This window comes from Lepus europaeus, chromosome 1 (assembly GCF_033115175.1).
Source record: "Lepus europaeus isolate LE1 chromosome 1, mLepTim1.pri, whole genome shotgun sequence".
Taxonomy (NCBI): Eukaryota; Metazoa; Chordata; class Mammalia; order Lagomorpha; family Leporidae; genus Lepus; species Lepus europaeus.
In genome coordinates, this window is record NC_084827.1 from 2,263,144 (window position 1) to 2,277,460 (window position 14,317).

General features: G+C 58.6%; 1 protein-coding gene across 6 annotated transcripts in view; it reads right to left on the reverse strand.

Moving 5' to 3' along the window:
• The window catches only part of DENND2A (DENN domain containing 2A), a 125,826-nt gene that overhangs the window by 78,978 nt on the left and 32,531 nt on the right, over positions 1-14,317 (reverse strand). For 4 of the 6 annotated variants that reach the window (XM_062186454.1, XM_062186272.1, XM_062186184.1 and 1 more), the window contains one exon: positions 1,281-1,352. The exons of the other annotated variants lie outside the window; for them this stretch is intronic. In XM_062186454.1, the coding sequence (XP_062042438.1) occupies positions 1,281-1,339 (59 nt within the window). In that variant the 5' untranslated portion in view covers positions 1,340-1,352. Of the gene's footprint in view, positions 1-1,280; positions 1,353-14,317 lie in introns of those variants that run through there. 6 annotated transcript variants of the gene reach the window in all.

A 14,317-nucleotide genomic window follows, 5' to 3' on the forward strand; every position in this document is an offset into this window, starting at 1 on the left:
AGGCCGTGTACCGGCACAGTGGACGGACGGCTAAACACACAACCGCTGACAGGCCGTGTACCGGCACAGGGGATGGACAGCTGAACACACAACCGCTGACATGCCATGCATCAGCACGGTAATGAGATGCTGGGCCTGGAGCGAGAGGGATGTGGGTTTGCGTTCCTTTCGTCTGGAAACGAGAACCCTGTCTCTCGACTGGAACTTTATGAGTGCAGAGGCCGATCCTGGCCACCGTGTCTGGAACGCGGCCGGCAGTCAGCACGAATCTGCTCAACGGACGAGCGGAGAGATGAACGAACACGCGTAACGCATGCAGACGGCAGCGTCTGCTCCCAATCCGGGGCTCAGGAGATGTGCCGGCGGCGTCGTAGCCACTGTGCTCGCCGCGCAGGGCCCTGAACACCTGCGCTGGCCGCCGGCACCGAGGCCCCATCGGAGACTATGGGGAGCAGAGGCTGCCGGCTGGAGGCCACGCTGGGCTCACTGCGCTCCAGACACAAAAGAGGGTGAAACTGGTTCACCAGGCACGGCTGCCTTCTCCACGTGGCTACTGCACCCAGGAATTTCCCAAGTTCCAGTTCCCAAGATGCCACTGCCCAGGAGGGCTCTGGCCTGCGGTCCCTGCAGAATGTACCAACGTAGCAGAAGACAGGCATCCTCTGGGGAAAAGGACACAACCCTGCTAAGGAGGTGGCAGGCTGACACGGCTGCAAAGATCAGGGCTCAGAAATAACCGGGGCGGGCAATCGGGCAGCAGGGAAGATGCCCTGGGGATGCTGCAGCCCCTGCTGGAGTCCTGGCTCTGTTTCCGATCCAGCCTCCTGCTATCGCACACCATGGAAGCAGCACGTAAGGGCCACCCACGCGGGAGGCTCAGATGGCTCCTGGTTAGCTTGGCCCAGCCTCAGCTATTGTGGGCATCTGGGGAGTGAACCAGCAGACGGAAGATCCTCTCTCTCTCTCTGTCTCTGCCTTCCAAATAAATAAAAATAATCAAATTTTTTTAGAGTTACTTAAAATGCCTGTATAGCCTTATAGTTAGAAAAATAAAGCCTGGACTGGGACGCATGCTGGGGATACGGCCTGACGTGGCCCGGGACCTTCATCTCCACACCGGCACTGCTCGGGTTTGCTCCTGACCCTTCGGTCTCGTGTCCCAGCACGTGCAGGTGACTTACAGGAGGGCCACTAGAACGAGCCGAGAAAGAGCTCTGGGCAGTGAGAGCAGTGGGAAGAACGGGGCCAGCTTGCACAGCCTCTGGGGACGAAGTTCTTACCTGTCAGCCGACGTGCAGCTCTGGCTGTGGCTGCCCTCGGCCGGCCCGCACGACGTCATCGTGTCAGGTCTCCTGGGGGAACAAGGGAGCACGCAGTGAGCCGCCACCGGCACGCCCTGGGCGGGGAGCAGAGGGGCCCACACGCCGGACTCCGCCCAGGAGTGGGGGTGGCAGGAAGGCACCGTCAGAACCCCAGACCCAGGAGCGGACATGCGCACATCGTGGGGGGCGTCCAGACGTGCAGCCCACTCCAGCCTCCTCACAAACGTCTCCGCGCGGAAGTCACAACATCTTCAAGACACACAGCAGTCCCAGCCCACCCACGGCTGCGTGAAACCACGGACAGAACCGATCCCTGTCCTCACCATGTTTTCCTCCCAGGCACACAAGTCTTTAAGGTTTAATTTATAAATGAGGCACGGCGATAATGAGTAATAACAAGACAGGACAACTGTAACAGCACACCGTAATTAAACGAGTAAGAACGTGGTCCCTCTCTTTCCCAACTTACGCTATGGTGCTGTCGCTGACCGAGGGCAACTGAAATCCTGGAAGCAGGCCCGGGGCCAAGGGGAGACTCCCATAGCCTCCGAAAGCAGAACAAAACCCTTCCAGGCTCTCTGCGCCCCTGTGATGAGCCAGATGAGCCAGCCGTCCCGAGGTACAGCAACCAAACCACACACAAAGTGCAAACAGCGCCACAGGGGCCCCCCCTCCCCTGTGCGCCCTGATGGCGGAGGCCCAGGAGACAGGACACGGCCTGGGCAACCCTGGGAACCCCAGTCGTCCTGCTCACGAGCAGCAAGGGCAGAGCGGACGGCTGGAGTCCGACGTGCCCCAGCGTCCGGCACCCCCAGGGCGGGGGTGACTGACTGGCTGAGCAGTCTGACCACCTGCCCCAGCAGAACCCCGAGGGAGGAGCAGTGTCTCTCCACACAGGGGAGGCGGAGGCCAGGAGGGTGCCAGCTCCGGGGCGCGAACACCGAGGGACTGGCTCCAGGCACTGCCGTGCGGTCCTGGGGACTGTGCCTCCCCCCACAGAACGTCCAGGGAACCCCTCTCCAACTCCTCAAGATTCCTAACCCCTGTCCCAGGCCCAGTGTCCTGCCCACCCAGAAATCAAAGAGCTGGGCAGACTGCAAGGGGAGGGGAGCCAGGGAGAAAGAGGCGAGGGAAAGCAGAGTGAGCCTGGGCCACGGCGCTACAAAGAGGGAGGCGAGGGAGCTGTGAACCGAGGCAGCCGGGGAGGCGAGAGACAGGCCCGCCACACCGAGAGACAGCCCCCCGCCGCGCGCGCCACACCGAGAGACAGGCCTGCCACACCGTGTGTGCAGGAGGGCGCGGGGCTCTGCTCCCTACCCACGCAGCACTGGACGTCCTGGGGTAATCCGTGCAGTAACCAAGCCCCGCCTTGGTTATTTATTTGAAAGGCAGAGTTAGAGAGAGACAGACAGACAGAGGGGTCTCTGTAACAGCCAAAGCCAGGAGTAACCAGGTCTCCCCAGTGGCTGCAGAGGCCCAAGCACTGAGGCGATCCTCCGCTGCTTTCCCAGGCCATTAGGAGGGAGCTGGATTGGAAGCGGAGCAGCTGGGACTTGACCTGTGCCCACGTGGGACACTGGCACAACAGGTGGCGGTGTAACCCACTACGCCACAGCGCGGACCCCTGCTCCACCGCTCTTGAAAGAAGCCAGGCCGGGCTGGCACTGCGGCTTACTAGGCTAATCCTCCACCTGCAGCGCTGGCACCCTGGGTTCTAGTCCTGGTTGGGGAGCCAGATTCTGTCCTGGTTGCTCCTCTTCCAGTCCAGCTCTCTGCTGTGGCCCGAGAGTACAGTGGAAGATGGCCCAAGTGCTTGGGCCCTGCACCCCATGGGAGACCAGGAGGAAGCACCTGGCTCCTGGCTTCAGATCGGCGCAGTGTGCTGGCCGTAGTGGCCACTTGAGGGGTGAACCAACGGAAGGAAGACCTTTCTCTCTGTCTCTCTCTCATTGTCTAACTCTGCCTGTCAAAAAAAAAAAAGAGCCCAGGCCCTTGATGGCAGGACCCGCACGCAGCACCGTGGAGGGACGTCAGGGAGAGTGGCCACATCCCAGCCCACCCTCCACACTCAAGCAACTGCTGCCTCCACGCAGACCAAACCCACAGCCTAGACCCAGCTCTGCTCCTCGCACACCAGCCCCTCCCCTGTCCAGCTGGTGTCTGCTTCACTGGCATGACCACCAGGTGTAAGCGGGTATGCGCTGGACGCTCCGGGGCCTCGAACCCCAGAGCCCAGGGGGAGCAGCAGGGCTGAGCTGGGACCACGGTCAGTGGGGAACCAGGCTCTGCTCAAGGGGAGAGTTTCCCAAGAGCAACACAGCCCACTGTGTCCGATGCAACGGTGACTTCCAAGGCGGAAACCACAGTCCCCACCACTGAGAAGCAGGCTCCAGTGGGCTTGGCTGAACAGAGGGGACACAGCACCCCCAGCACCCCCGGCAACCAGCCCACTGCCCTGGAGGCACAGAGCGACGGAACGTGCTGCTCTCTCCGTTGTTGCCTCTGGTGATTGAAAGTCACCGATCTGTGACAAGTCCATTTGCTGGTGGGAGAACTCTGGGACTTCAATCAGCAGGGTCAACTCTAGGGGCCTGGCACTGCCAGATGGCGCTGTTCTGCCAAGTGTGGCCAGCTGGGGGCGCTGTTCCATGTCGACTCCGGGCACCTCTCTTGACCACGGCAACAGCCTGTCCAGGGTGCAGTGTGAACCGGGCTCTTCAAGGGCCTCAGGGGCCTTCCACGCAGCCCGAGTTCTTCACCTCTTCCTGGGTGATTTGGCCTTGCAACCCGAATATTTTGCCAAGAAGGATAATGGATGATTAGCAATAACACATCTTCCCGGCTCACCGGCTTGCCATAAAGAACAGACCGTCCCCGTAGCCAGACGGACTTGATCACTGCTAATACATTTAACTAGACTGAAAGTGCCACACAAAATCTTCAAGCTGGCTGACAAGACAGTACATATATTTTTGTATTAGTTAAGTATTTCATAAGTTCTTTTTTTAATTTCTTAATTTTCCTTTATTTATTTATTACTTATTTGATAGGCAGAGTTACAAAGAGACAGAGGGAGTGGGGAGAAGGAAAGGGGATATATATATATATATATATATATATATATATATTATACATATTATATATATATTATATAGTGGAATGAGAAGGCAATGCCAAGATGGCACTGGCCGGAGAGCATCAGTTACTTAGGAAATGGCAGTGGAACCCACCTGGCAAAGGAGCCTGCCTAGCAACAGGCAGTGATTGGTTACAGCATAAACCGCCCCTTGACCAGATTGGCTGCCTTGGCTCTATAAGCTGCTGCACCAACTGAAATAAACGAGTCTGCAGGCTGCTCGCCTCTGGCCCACTTTCATCCGACTCCCGGGGTCTGTGTTATGACTCCACGCCTCTTGCCCCCACCACGCTTATCCTCAGAATGAATCCACAGCAACAGAGAGAGAGAATCTTCCATCCACAAGTTCACAACCCAAGTGGTCACAAAGGTCAGATATGGGCCAACCCACATTTCATAAGTTCTTAAAACTTACAAACTAAAGAGAAATATTTTTAAAACTCCACTATCTGTAACGGATTCCGTTTATCAGTCAGGTCCATAAGCTGCTGGTGTTCTGGCTAAAGTGAACACCCTAAAGGGTTCTCTTGCGGCACTGGCACCGCGCTGCCCGGAGATTTTCATCAGCGAGGCGCTGCCGGCTGCTGTGGGCCAGCTGGTGCTGAGGGAATCTCATGCCTAACTAACTACCTCTGGTTTTGAGGCAGAAGGAGTGGGACGGGGGTGGGGATGCATTTCCCAACAAACAAGCTGAGCGAGGAGGCCCAAAGCACACGGTCTGGTCCTGGAGTCCACCCCTGCTCTGCCAACTGGTCCAGTGAGGCCCAGAGGGGCCCAGTGAGGTCCAGTGGGGCCTAGTAAGGCCCAGTGGGGCCCAGTGAGGTCCAGTGGGGCCTAGTGAGACCCAGAGGGGCCCAGTGAGGCCTAGTGAGGCCCAGTGGGGCCCAGTGAGGTCCAGTGGGTCCCAGTGAGGCCCAGAGGAGCCCGGTGAGGCCTAGTGAGACCCAGTGAGGCCCAGTGGGGCCCAGTGAGGCCCAGAAGGGCCCAGTGAGGTCCAGTGGGGCCCAGTAAGGCCCAGTGGGGCCCAGTGAAGTCCAGTGAGGCCTAGTGAGGCCCAGTGGGTACAGTGACGTCCAGTGGGGCCCAGTGAGGCCCAGAGGGGCACAGTGAGACCCAGTGAGGTCCAGTGGGGCCCAGTGAGGCCCAGTGAGGTCCAGTGGGGTCCAGTGAGATCCAGTGGGGTCCAGTGGGGTCCAGTGGGGCCCAGCGAAGCCCAGTGAGGCCCAGTGGGGTCCAGTGAGGTCCAGTGAGGCCCAGTGGGTACAGTGACATCCAGTGGGGCCCAGTGAGGCCCAGTGAGGCCCAGCGGGGTCCAGTGAGGCCCAGTGGGGCCCAGTGAGGTCCAGTGAGGCCTAGTGAGGCCCAGTGGGTACAGTGACATCCAGTGGGGTCCAGTGAGGTCCAGTGGGGCCCAGTGAGGCTGGCTCCTGCGGCTTCCTTTCCAGCTGCTTCCCAGCCAGAGGTGTGACCAGTGCAAATGGGCCGCAGTGGCTTCACCTTTCTGATTGGAGTCTTTCAAAGTCAAACCGGTATCTTCAGGTTTGTGAAGCAGGTGGCCACGTGCCACATGCTGTCTGGGATGACACCCACTGTGCACTCAGCAGCTACGGCTCACATCCTCGCACTCCCGCAGTCCTGGACAGAAAACACCTGGGCGGGGGGGGGGGACAGGGGGTGTCGGGACTGAGCACGTCGGACTTCTCTGAACAACGCAGTCGGACCTCTGTTCACACAGCCTTTACATTGTGTTAGGGATTCGGAGCCAGCCAGAGCGGGACATGCGCAGGTCACATGGTAACGCCGCACCGTTTATTTATTTATTTATTTAAGGTGTATTTATTTTATTTGAAAGGCAGAGTTACAGAGAGGCTGAAGCAGAGAGAGAGATAGATAGAAGCTTCTTCCAGGTCTCCCACGTGGGTGCAGAGGCCCAAAGACTCGGGCCATCTCCTACTGCTATCCCAGGCCATAGCAGAGAGCTGGATGGGGAGTGGAGCAGCCAGGACATGAACCAGCACCCATATGGGATGCTGGCACCACAGGCGGCAGCTTTACCCTCTACACCACAGCGTCTGTCCCGCTGCACTGTTTTATATACAAGGCACTTGAGCACCCACAGAGTTTGGGGTCCCCAGGGGTCCCAGAATCAATTCCCAGGGAACAAGGGACAGCTGGATCTGGCAGAACTCCTAGCCCTGCTGTGACAGTGCCTGCACGGGAGCCCGGCACACACAGCCTGCACGGGAGCCCGGCACACACAGCCTGCACGAGAACACGGCACACACAGCCTGCACGAGAACACGGCACACACAGCCTGCACGGGAGCCCGGCACACACAGCCTGCACGAGAACACGGCACACACAGCCTGCACGGGAGCCCGGCACACACAGCCTGCGAGAACACGGCACACACAGCCTGCACGAGAACACGGCACACACAGCCTGCACGGGAGCCCGGCACACACAGCCTGCGAGAACACGGCACACACAGCCTGCACGGGAGCCCGGCACACACAGCCTGCACGAGAACCCGGCACACACAGCCTGTACGAGAACATGGCACACACAGCCTGCACGAGAACACGGCACACACAGCCTGCACGGGAGCCCGGCACACACAGCCTGCGAGAACACGGCACACACAGCCTGCACGAGAACACGGCACACACAGCCTGCACGGGAGCCCGGCACACACAGCCTGCGAGAACACGGCACACACAGCCTGCACGGGAGCCCGGCACACACAGCCTGCACGAGAACCCGGCACACACAGCCTGCACGAGAACATGGCACACACAGCCTGCACGAGAACACGGCACACACAGCCTGCACGGGAGCCCGGCACACACAGCCTGCACGAGAACACGGCACACACAGCCTGCACGGGAGCCCGGCACACACAGCCTGCGAGAACACGGCACACACAGCCTGCACGGGAGCCCGGCACACACAGCCTGCGAGAACACGGCACACACAGCCTGCACGGGAGCCCGGCACACACAGCCTGCACGAGAACCCGGCACACACAGCCTGTACGAGAACATGGCACACACAGCCTGCACGAGAACACGGCACACACAGCCTGCGAGAACACGGCACACACAGCCTGCACGGGAGCCCGGCACACACAGCCTGCACGAGAACCCGGCACACACAGCCTGTACGAGAACATGGCACACACAGCCTGCACGAGAACACGGCACACACAGCCTGCACGGGAGCCCGGCACACACAGCCTGCGAGAACACGGCACACACAGCCTGCACGGGAGCCCGGCACACACAGCCTGCACGAGAGCCCGGCACACACAGCCTGCACGAGAACACGGCACACACAGCCTGCACGGGAGCCCGGCACACACAGCCTGCACAGGAGCCCGGCACACACAGCCTGCGAGAACACGGCACACACAGCCTGCACGGGAGCCCGGCACACACAGCCTGCACGAGAACACGGCACACACAGCCTGCACGGGAGCCCGGCACACACAGCCTGCACGGGAGCCCGGCACACACAGCCTGCACGAGAACACGGCACACACAGCCTGCACGAGAACACGGCACACACAGCCTGCACGGGAGCCCGGCACACACAGCCTGCACGGGAGCCCGGCACACACAGCCTGCGAGAACACGGCACACACAGCCTGCACGAGAACACGGCACACACAGCCTGCACGGGAGCCCGGCACACACAGCCTGCACGGGAGCCCAGCACGCACAGCCTGCACGAGAACACGGCACGCACAGCCTGCACGAGAACCCGGCACACACAAGCCACCAGCGGCATCAAGTCCGCAGGGCCGCGTGCTGGCAAAGACGGGGGCAGTGCCAAGGGCATGGCTCCTCTACTAAGGACCAATTGCTTCCTGTTTCTAGAAGTTTCACTGCTGAGCCCAAGGGACTCCTCCATCACATCCGACCGCTGAAGTACCGTGTGTGGGACGAACACACATGCCACTTTTCTGACACTTCACGTGTTAGATGGCCGGATAACCAAACACAGCCGCTCAGTCCCCAGCAGGAATGAAGTCCGGACACCGCCACATCCTGCTAACCCGAGACGCCAGTGGCCACAGAACCATTCACATGAGAGTCTGACAGAGGCCCAGCCAGAGACAAGGTCACGGCCGCAGGGCCCGGGGCAGGGGCCTGGGGGAGGGGGCGATCAAAGTGTTCCGGGGTTGCACCAGGCAGGGGATACACTGAAAACCACTGAACCGGCCTGAACCAGTCTTGGGCCAGTGCTGCAGCACAGTGGGCTAGGCCGCTGCTTGCAACGCAGTCTCACACAGTGTGACGGACGCAGCTGTCCCCGCGCTGGGACAGAAACGCGTGTTTCGCTTTGTGACATCTGCAAATCGTGTTTTTCCCCCTCGCTTGCTGGTGACGCGGAAATCCTCTCACAGGCCCCCTTCGGGTTCAGCATTCTGTGCAGGATAAAGCGGGGACAGAGCAGCTCGGGGGCCGCCCTGGACAGCACACGGGCTGTGTGTGCAGGGGCAGGTCTCTGCCAGGTTCACCTCTGGGACAGGCGGAGCGGGCGGTGCACCACTGGAGCCGTGAGAGTCACGCGGTATGCTGACGGTGCTAAAATGTGGCTGGGAGACTGGATTTAGACAAACATGCTTTTAAAAATAAAGAAATTCACTTCCTGTGTGTGTGTGTGTGTGTGTCACAGGTCACCGAACTGGGAGGAATCGGGGCTAAACTCGTTCAGCTCCCAAATACGGAAGCCTGCTCTTCCCGGGCAAGCGTTTGACTTTGCAATGGAGACACCTGCATCCCACGTCAGAGTGCAAAGCACGGGTTGGATACGCAACTCCGGCTCCCGACTCCAGCTTCCTGCTGCCCAAACCCCAGAGGGGGACGAAGACGGCTCAAGTAACTGAGTAGGAGACCAGAACTGAAATGAAAACCAATTCAAACGTGGGGATGGGGGCTGGCACAGCAGCTCGGTGGGCTTAGCCTCCACCTGCGGTGCCAGCAGCCCGTACGTACGGGCACCAGTTCAAGTCCTGGCTGCTCCTCTCCTGATCCAGCTCTCTGCTACAACCTAGGAAAGCAGAAGACAGCCCAGTGCTTGGGCCTCTGCACCCACGTGGGAGACCCAGAAGAAGCTCCTGGTTCTGGCCATTGCAGCCATTTGGCGAATGAACCAGAGGATGGAAGACCTCTCTCTCTGTCTCTCCCTCTGCCTATAACTCGACCTCTCAAATAAATAAATAAAGGTGGGGACAGCACTGTGACACATCAGAGGAAGCCACCATCTGGAACACCATCATCAGAGCACCGGTTCGAGTCCCAGCTGCTCCGCTTCTGATCCAACTCCCTGCTAATGCGCCTGAGAAGACAGTGAGAGATGCCCCAAGCGCCTGGGACCCTGCTACCCACAAGGGGGGCCCGAACGTACTTCCAGGCTCCTGGCTTCAGCTTGGCCCAGCCATCTGGGGAGTGAACCAGAGGATGGTAAAGATTTCTCTCTCTCTCTGTCACTCTGCCTTTCAAATAAATGTATATTTCATTTATTTTGAGAGAAGAGGAGGAGGAAGAGGAAGGGGGGGGAGAGAGAGAGAGAGATTTCCATCCTCTGGTTCACTCCCCAGATGGTTGCGATGGCTGGGACTGCACCAGGCTAAAGCCAGGAGCCAGGTGCCTCCTCCTGGTCTCCCACGCGGGTGCAGGGGCCCAGGACTTGGGCCATCTTCTACTGCTTTCCCAGGCACATCTGCAGGGAGCTGGATGGGAAGTGGAGCAGGCAAGTTTCAAACTGGCGTCCACAGATGATGCCGACATTGCAGATGGAGGCTTTACCTGCTACACTACAATGCTGGCCCCAATAAATAAGTATCTTTTAAAGGCAGACTAGTGGTTTCATGGATGAGGAGTGGGTGGGTGGGAGGAATGGGGAGTAACAGTAGTTCTCGGGGCTGGCACCGTGGTGCAGCGGGCTAAGCTGCCGTCCGCAGTGCCAGCTTTCCAATGAGCGACTGCTCATGTCTGTGAGTATCTGGTCTGCTCCAGCCGTCTCAGTAAGCCCCAGAGTTGCTTCCAGCTGCCGGGCACCTGGCTCCCAGAGCCCATGACCCCACAACCCCACGACCCCACGACCCCACGACCCCATGCTTGCCGGGCCACAGTACCTCCTGGATGGCAGGGAGCTATGACTTCAACGTCTCCTCCGAAACTCAGGTTGAAACTGCACTGTACTGTGATGACAAGCGTGGATGGGCGAGGCCACGAGGGCTCTGCCTTCAAGAATGGCTCCACTTTACTGTGGGAGTGGTCCACGATCACGGGGTGGGCTGTGAGAAGAGCCCTCCCTTGCCGGCCTGCTCTCGGGCTCGCTTGCCCCTCTGTCTTCTGCCGTGGACAATGCAGTGTCAAGGCCCCTGCCAGAGGCAGCACTGTGAATTCTCAGCCTCCAGAACTCTGGGGCCAATCAACTCCAGTTACAGATCAACCAGCCTCCGAGGGCTGTCCCAGCAACCTGGGACGGGCCGAGACCAAGGGTGTGTGCGCTCTGCTCTCAGCACATCGTCTCCCTCGGGGCTACCAAGATTCAGGCCCAGCGCACAGTCACTTCCTCCCAGACGTCTCAGTGGGTCAGACCGACTGCATGGCGACCAGCGGCTGACAGGAAGTGGTCATGTGACTCAGTCTTCCGACCCACAGCTGTGTCTGACCTCCCACAGGGCACGGAGGGGAGCCTGGGAGAAAGGCACCGGAGACTCGCCTGCCCCTGGAGCTTCCATTCTGGCACAGGCAGAAGATGCACGAGACTGTCTCCAACAGACACAGGTGAGGGTGTGCTGCCGTGTGGAAGAGCAGCCCCGGGAGCGGGGCTCGGGGACGGCACCCACTGCCTCGGGGTGCGCAGGTGAGAGGCACAGGTGTGTGCACGGCCCCAGGACGCACAAACCACGAGAGAGAGGCCACGGCGGCCCTGTGGGGTCACCACGCCTGACCGACCTGCCGCCCTTCTCTGCAGAGCTCAGTGTGTGAACAGGGACTGCTCACAGTCAGAATCTGTGGACAGGACTGGTGGAGACTACGGACGCGCTCGCCAAGACGCCATCGGGAGCATCATGACCGGACACTGGTTTACACTGAAGCGATTTCAGGCTTACAGAGCAGCTGTGAGACCAGAACAGAAAACCTTTTCCAAATTCACCTCGTTTTAACTTCCCTCCCTCCTCCCCTCCCTCCTTCTCTCTCTCTCTCTCTCTGTTGAAGGCTGCTTTACAATCCTCTTTTGCAGGTTTCAGGAAGGCGAGAACAACACAGCCACTAGAAGCCCTCAGTGCTCACGGACACAGAAGGAACCAGAATCTTACAAAGCCGGTCTACTGAGGTCAGCACGCCCACCCGGGTCCCAGAGGCAACGCCATCCCCGCGCCACACCAGCCCTCGGCTGGGATCTTCCAAGAGGACACTGACTGCCTGACATACACCAAGAGCTAGGGAAACACAGAAATAAAAAACACACGGTGCACCGGAGCCCGTGAGGGGAGCAGAGCCACCAGACAGCCTCCAGCACTGAGGGAGGGACGCTGCCGCAGAACAACCGGCAAGCCGGAAGCCGAGACGCTCCCCAGCGCGCAGACCTTTCTCCACGGCAGACGGCCCCTGAGCTCTGAGGCAGGCAGACCAACAGACGGTGCTGCAGAACCGATCCGCCATCGAGCAGCGCTCAAGGAGGACACCTGCAGCCCTCGGAGCCTCCGACGAAGACCTGGGAATCTCAGGGCCAGAACGCATGCAGCTGCCAGCAGGAACTCCAGCCTCCCCAAGGCTGCAGCCCCGAGGCTGCCCTGGTGGACACCGGATTCTGCCGTCTTCCGGAGGTGAGTGTCGTCATGCCCACTTTGAAGGTGGAAAGAGCACGGCTCGGGGACCTGGCCGGCGTCACAGTGCTTAAGTAACAGAACTGGGGTGCCACGCGGGCTCTCTGCTCCAGCTGTCTCTGTCGCCACCCACTCCTTGCTGTCGCCTCTCTCGGCACCAGAGCGTGTCCCCCCCTCCCCAGTCTGACGCAAGACGGCTCCTCCGTGACGCCAGGGGACACCGACCTCAGACTCTGACACAGAGGGGCCAGGCTCGTTGGGGGAGCCTGACTCTGCCAAGGGGACACAGCGCCACGGCCACCAAACGCCGAGTGGAGGAGCAAGGCGTGGGCCACCTGCACAGAGTGCCCGTGGCGACGGGGATGCCCCTCAAGAACGCGATGCCTGGTGAATGGGAGCCAGCACCCAAGTCCACCTGCTGTACACCAGCTGCCAGGGCTGGTCTTGCGGCTCAGCGGGTTAAGCTGCTGCCTGTGAGGCCGGCGTCCCCTACAGCCACCACGTGAGTCCTGGCTGCCCCACTTCAGATCCAGCCCCCTAGAAACATGCCTGGGAAAGCAGCAGCAATGGCCTGAGTATCTGGGGCCCTGCACCCATGGGGAGACCCGTTCAGAGTTCCAGACACCCGGCTTCAGCCTGACCCGCCCCGGCCACTGCAGGCATTTGGGGAGTGAACTAGAGGAGAGAAGCGCTCTCTCTCTCTCTCTCTCTCTCTCTCTGTAACTCTACCTTTCAAATAAATAAAGTCTTTTAAAAATGGAAACAAGTCAATCCAGAGATAGAACGTGGCTGCGTGGTTGTGAGGGGCTGAGGGGGTGGGCAGAGGCACTAGCTAAGGGGTGTGGGTCTCTTCTTGAGGGTGAGAAAAATATTCTAAAATTGTGGTGATGGTTGCATAACTCTATGAATATACCCCACACCTATTACATTATAGAGTCTGAACGGATGGATTTTTATGGTATGTTGATTATACCATAAACTTTGACATGTATGTTGATATACCAAATTTTATGGTATGTTGATTTATGGTACGTTGATTTTTCTCAATACAGCTGGGAAAAAAGGAAGGAGAAAAGGTGGATGGAGACAGAAGAGGAGGAGGAGCACCCAGCAGTATACTGTGCGTGTAACAGGATGTCAACTGCCTCTTACAGATAAGGAAACCAAGGCACGGAGCTGACAAACAGAATCGCAGATGTTCAAAGAGATATGTCTACTCCCAAGAGCCTTGCTGTATTATACCATTATTATACATTACCTCCTTCACAAACAATTTTTAAAATATTTATTTATTTATTATTTATTTATTTGAAAGGCACAACAACAGAGAGACAGAGAGAGAGGAAATGACACAGAGAGATCGTCCATCCATTGGTTCATTCCCCAAAATGGGCACAACAGCCGAAGTTGGGCTGGACTGAAGCCAAGAGCCAGGATCTCCACCTGGGGTTCCCACATGGGTGGCAGAGGACCAAGCACGTGGGCCATCACCTGCTGCCGCCTCCCACACACATTAGCAGGGAGCTGGATTGGAAGTGCAGTAGCCGGGATTCAAACCAGCAGTCCGTATAGGATGCAGGCATTGCAAGGAGCAGCTTAACCTCCTGTGCTACAACACTGGCTCCTCTATTTTTAAACAATTTATTTATTTACTTAAAAGGTAGAGAGATTGGGGGGTATCTGCATTCACTAGTTCATTTCCGGAATGCCTGCAACACCTGGGGCTGGGCCAGGTTGAAGCCAGGAGCCCGGAACTCCAACCAGGTCTTCCTTATGGGTGGCAGGGACCTCAGCAGCTGGGCCACCATCCATTACCTTCCAGGAGCATTAGGGACTTGAACCAGGCACTTGGACATGGGATACAGGCATTCAAGCTGTCACCTAGCCTACTGTGCCACAATACCTACAAAATACTTCTATTCTTCTATTTATGTGAAAGTATGTAGGGAGTGAAGCTAAGGATCAGGGCTTTTTTTTTTTTTTTTTTAAGGTGTATCTGTCCAGCTGAAAGGC